General features: G+C 28.2%; 1 protein-coding gene across 1 annotated transcript; it reads left to right on the top strand.

Annotated features, from left to right (window-relative positions):
- Positions 1 to 392: 392 nt before the first annotated feature.
- On the top strand, positions 393 to 4,181 carry LOC145833142 (zinc metalloproteinase-disintegrin-like batroxstatin-1). Its single transcript, XM_082940342.1, has 8 exons — positions 393 to 527; positions 1,251 to 1,433; positions 1,643 to 1,776; positions 2,215 to 2,397; positions 2,668 to 2,830; positions 3,239 to 3,353; positions 3,693 to 3,786; positions 3,986 to 4,181. The coding sequence occupies exons 1-8, from the start codon at positions 393 to 395 to the stop codon at positions 4,179 to 4,181; spliced, it is 1,203 nt and encodes a 400-aa protein (XP_082796468.1).
- Positions 4,182 to 5,563: the final 1,382 nt, after the last annotated feature.

Genomic DNA, 5,563 nt, shown 5'->3' with positions numbered 1-5,563 from the left:
AAAATCTGTTTATACTGTTAAAAACCAAAAGTTTAAACTGGAGTTTTTGAGTTTGTTTTAGGATTTTTTCTTTATGTAAACTTAATATGTTACTATTACAAAAGAGTTCGCAAATATGTTTTTAAACATATTTAACTAAATGCATTCAGTCACATGTTGAAAAATTGCTGGTGACATTATTTATTTGAACTAATTCGTACATGTAAAATATTATAGCTTTATTTCGTAGTCAAAAATAACACACTTTAAGAAATTTTTATTAAAAAGTTTCTCTTATCACATCAAAACATCTTAGGAATTTATTTTATAAAAAAGATGAACAAATGGCTTTAAACAGTTTTAAGTTAATTTATTAAATACATTATCGTCAGTGGCACAAGTTTAACAAGAATATGACAGCGCTGAAGGAAGAAGTGTTTACAGTTGTTAATTATTCTGATGAACTTTTTATGAAAGTTGATTTGTCACTTGTTCTTACTCACTTGTACATTTCTCCTAATTACACGATCGAAAATAATGCAACTATTGTGAGTTGATTATTCTTACACAAAATAAACTACACAAAAAGGCCTCTTGGTCAGCGAGTTGCATACCCAACTTAATTTAAACTATGATGAGCTAAAAAATTAAAAAAAAAATTAACAGTTAAAATTAAATTATTAAATGAAAAATAAGACTATTAAACTTTACAACATTAGATATTTGTTTAGGAAAATATTTAATGTTGTAAAGTTTAATAGTCTCATATTTCATAATTTTTTTTATTTTAGAGTTTAATTTTAACTGCTAACTCTTTTATGTTTTAGCTTATCATAATTTTGACAAGGCTAGGTGTGCAACTCGATGATCAATAGGTCTTTTTGTGTATCCAGATCCTTGAATCAAAAATTTTTCAGCAATTTTCGTTTTTTTTTTTCGTTAGTTCAATAAACTGTTTATAATTTTAGTAGTATCTAGAGGTGTTAAAACAGTAATTTTTGTTTTCATGATGTTTTATTTAAAACTGAAAGTTTCTTTAAATCGCCTAAAATTTTCGACAAGGTTTTTTTTTTCTTAAGTTTTAATATTTTTCTCCAGCTAAAAACTTAAAGACCGCAGTCTTTACTAGCACCCTACCTTTAATTGTTTTAGTTTTTATTTAAACAAGCATAACATAATTATCAATTTCATTTGAACCATGAAACGAAATCTATGACTAGGTTCATCAAAAGTTATATTTCAATAATTTCAAACAAAAAATTTCACCACAGGAACTGGCAAAGTTCAACGAATACCGCACAGTGCGAACCAACAACGCCACCGACCGGAGGTCGCCATGGAAACGTGCCGACGTCGTCTACCTCATGTTCGACGGTTCGATGAAAAATGCTGTCCTCGGAATGGCCAATATACACGGAGTGTGTTATCTGAAATCGGGTTCTGCAATTGGGAAGGTGATTTTGATACAGGAACATTGTTTAAAAAACATTAATTAAACAAATTGTCATATATAAAGATGGTAAAAGCATTAACAAATGGCGTCTAAAAGTATGAAAAATCACAAACTAAATAATGACAATAAATATTTTTTCAAGATACATACCAACTATCGCAATCAACATAACAATTAGTTCAATTGAAAAACAACAAACAACGTTGACAGCACCAAACAGACCATCTTCTGTCGGCAGTGACCCTGACTCACGAGCTGGGGCACCTGTTAGGACTTCATCACAACAATGAAAAGTACTGCACGTGCGGAGATGACGTTCCTTGCATTATGAACGCGAAACTAGGGTCAGTTTAAACACTTGAACTATAACAGATTGATCAATTTTTTTAAAGATTAGTGTTTTATGAAATAATTTTAATACAGATGAAAGCTAAGAAAGTTTGTTTTGTCTACGTAATTAGACAGCTTTCAAATTTATAAATATATAAGTTATCGATTAAACAGAAGGCATGTTTTCACGTTAGAAGTTGAAAAGTTTTATGTTTTTCATATAACACATACACTAAATATTTCAAACACACAATCGCTAACCTTTTGAAACAATGTCAGTTTGATAAATCGTAGATGGTTTTCCTTGAATAAAAATTATATTAAAACTATGTTTTTGAACCCATCACACGTAGAGTTAAACCAATCCTGCTCTTTCCCTATTTAAACCTTAAAAAAATCTAAGTCTAGAGTGAAACTTAAACACAGTCTTTATAAAAGTTTTATTTTTTAAGAAACGGGAATACTTTTGAGTGGTCGAACTGCAGCATGAACGCATTGAAATGTAACCTTGCGGAGAAGATGTGCTTGAAAGACGTTCCACAAGCTAAGGATCACTACTCTCATCCCAAGTGCGGAAACAAGATCGTTGAAGAAGATGAGGAGTGCAATTGTGGAACTACAGACGACTGTGACAGGTTAAATTTAATTTTGTTTTAAAAACGAAAACAAATTAGCTTTTTTTTTTTCATTTGTTTTCTGATCTTCCAATAACCAAACCTCACACAGACATTTTTAGATACAGAAAATACTGCGACCGTTTAACATGCAAGATTTTCTTTTGTAGTGAAAAAGTATATTTTTCATAACTAGTTGTTGTGCTTTAAGTTTTTCCAAGCTTCAAGCAATCTAACGTTTAAACTGTTAAGTAACTTAATATCTGACTAACTATGATATTTTATATACAGTGAATGCTGCGACTCACTAACGTGCAAACTGGTGGCCAATGCAGAATGCAATTTGGGTGAATGTTGTGAAAAGTGCAAACTGTTGGGTGGCAGCCAAGTTTGCAGAAGCAACCACGCAAATGAATGTGATTTCGCTGAATACTGCAATGGAATATCACCACAGGTATGTAGATAATAATATTCATAGAATATATGTTATGTTACAGTGTTAATTGATTAAGTTTGAATAATAAAAAATTACAAATTAAATTTTTTTTAAAGTACTATATTAATTATAAGTCTCTTTTTTTTTGTTGAATTAGTATTAGAACTAACGTTTATTTAAGATATAGTTTAAGTTTTTTTATTTGTTAAAGTTTTTAAAGCGTATATGAAAACCCTTTAAGATATTTGTATTTGTTTTAAACTACTAATCAGTTAAAGATCTATAAACATTAAGGGTTATAAACTTTTTCTAACCCATTCCAAAACTCTAAACGATATTTATACTGTGCTATTACAATCGTAAATTGTATGTACACTATGATGAGTTTTTGCTTATACTTCAAACTTTCGTACAATCTTTATACAGTGTCCTCGCGATTTGCTCGTTGAAGACGGAAGGAAATGCAACAGTGGTGTTGATTACTGCTCCGGTGGTATTTGCATGTCACGTGAGTGGCAATGCAGGGAAAATTTGGGTGAAGGTTTGAAGTATATTTTTATAAATGTATTGATCAATATAGTAAGATAGTGCCAATAATATATTTTTTAGTTTTACGTTTCAATGTAAAAAGTTTGAAATTACGATTGTATTACTCAACAGTTAGAAATAGAGCTGTTGAGAATTAGATTTATACATTTTTTATAAAGAAAGCTATTTAACGAAACTAATTTAAAACCAGATAAAAACTATTTAATTTAAAATTGTAATGTTAGCTCGATCATTGATTTCTGCTTTGTAAATGAAATTCAAATTTTAGTTGTAAAGTGCAAAAGGTTAATCAAATAAAAAGAATAAAACGTTACGTTTTTTTTTTTCTCAGATACAATCCCAGCTCCAAACAGTTGCTACGACTTCAACCTGGAAGGAGACTCGAATGGTAATTGTGGTAGAATAAGCGTCCCATGCTCGGAAAAGTTGTTGTTTTTTGCTTAAGTAAAATTCCAACAACTCTTTTAAATGTTATTTAAAAAAAGCTCTACTAAAGCAAACTACAAGTCGGGTGACAAACATGTATACTCAAACTCGCTTTTCTGTCTTACTGATATCTAAAATTAGTAAAAATATGTCGTATCAGTTGCAAACTACCTGAATTGAAAAAAAATATGATAACAGACACAAAATGTGTGGCAAGCTGTACTGTACAAAACCAAAAATGAGGACAAATGATCTTCAATTGGACATTGTTTGTAATTGGGAAGATCAGATTCAATACTCTTTCCTGTACACAGCAACTGAACTAGGTGAAAAAAGTTTTGCTCTTGGAATGGTAAAAGACTTTACTTCATGTGGATATAACAAGGTTACTTAAATTTCACCTTGCCGTCTCTAGTGGACGAAAAACAAAATATATAGAACTAACATAACTAATATAATGAAGAAATTAAAAATTAATAAATATGTTTTACAAAAAATGTTTTATTTAGCATTGTCTGGTTAGACCAATTACAATAGTTAAAAAATCGACTTTTTGTTAAACTTGATTGTTTTTTCTATATAAACTTTATGAAACTTATAACTTTACTTTGAACAAAAACTAAATTAAGTAGGTAACTCTGCTTGTTTAAAAAAAAATAGTATTATAAAAAAATAATATTATGTAAGATATATTTCTTATATTTTAAACAGTTTAAAATTTTGTTAAGTAACCTTAAATACTAAAGTTACAGGTTTAGTTGTTTATTGAAAAAATTATATGCAAGTCGAGTCTAAATTCAGTGTATGGTTTTAATTAGTTTACAAAGCTGTATGTTCAAAAGAATGGTTACGTTTCTAAACAGAAGTATTTTAAAACTATATACTTTTCACTTTTCGGTTTTAAACTTTTGTTCTTACATTTAGAATTGTCTTGAATTACAACCTTTTTAAATTTCGTTATTGTTATTTATTGCATAAGCTGTTTTATATTTTTCGCTATTTTAGTATAAAAGCTAGTAAAAAAAAACTTTAAAGAAATATATAAATTTATTAAGTACATTACTAATTATTTTTCCGCCAGCCTTGGATAAATGCGACCATGTAAAAAAAAAAGTCCTCTTAACTTATATATATATATATATATATATAAGTAAATATTTAAATGATTTATTAAGTGACGTAACAATTCTTTAAATTTTTGCTTAATTTTATGTACACTTTGACTTATATTTTAAGATATTATCACAATAAACGAGTTAAAGATCTGTTTTGTTTAACAGAATAGTGAAACAACTGTACTTGAAAACTTTTTGTTTTGAAAATAAGTTTTGCTCCTTTCATGTAGGAGAAGTTTTAAAGCTAAATTTTAACATCAGCTCTAACGAAAATTAGAAAGCAATAGCTTAAATTTTAAAAGTAAATTTTGTTTCAGAAGTTTATTCTGACTAATTTTAGTTTCCATACAATTAGTACAAGTATGTTTTTTAATTAGCGTTGATCGAATTAATTTACAAATTGAAATTTTCCAAAGTTTAAACATCGTAAAGTATACTACAGTAAGTTGTTCTTTATTTTATGTTATTGTAAAAATTGTTACGTTTATTCGTTTAGTTATTAAGTTTCTCAAGTTAACATAAATCAAATCTAGAACCAAAAAAAGTTTTAGAATTTTTAAATAGCTTGTTGTTACAAGACTACAAAATCTTACGATAAAGAACACTTGCATACTCATAAAAACAAAGAAACAATTAAAACGTATTGACATCTAGCTTTACA

This window comes from Thalia democratica, chromosome 4 (genome assembly GCF_965202585.1).
Source record: "Thalia democratica chromosome 4, ktThaDemo2.hap1.1, whole genome shotgun sequence".
Classification (NCBI taxonomy): Eukaryota; Metazoa; Chordata; class Thaliacea; order Salpida; family Salpidae; genus Thalia; species Thalia democratica.
Note: the sequence above shows the minus strand (reverse complement) of the source record. Positions and strands in the feature narration are given on the sequence as shown.

Excerpts from the sequence above, each read along its gene's own strand:
- LOC145833142 (XM_082940342.1), top strand. The coding sequence starts at position 393 with ATGACAGCGCTGAAGGAAGAAGTGTTTACAGTTGTTAATTATTCTGAT. Across the intron at positions 3,354-3,692 it reads CAGGGAAAATTTGGGTGAAG|ATACAATCCCAGCTCCAAAC; the intron begins GTTTGAAGTATA and ends TTTTTTTCTCAG. Across the intron at positions 3,787-3,985 it reads AGCGTCCCATGCTCGGAAAA|ACACAAAATGTGTGGCAAGC; the intron begins GTTGTTGTTTTT and ends ATATGATAACAG.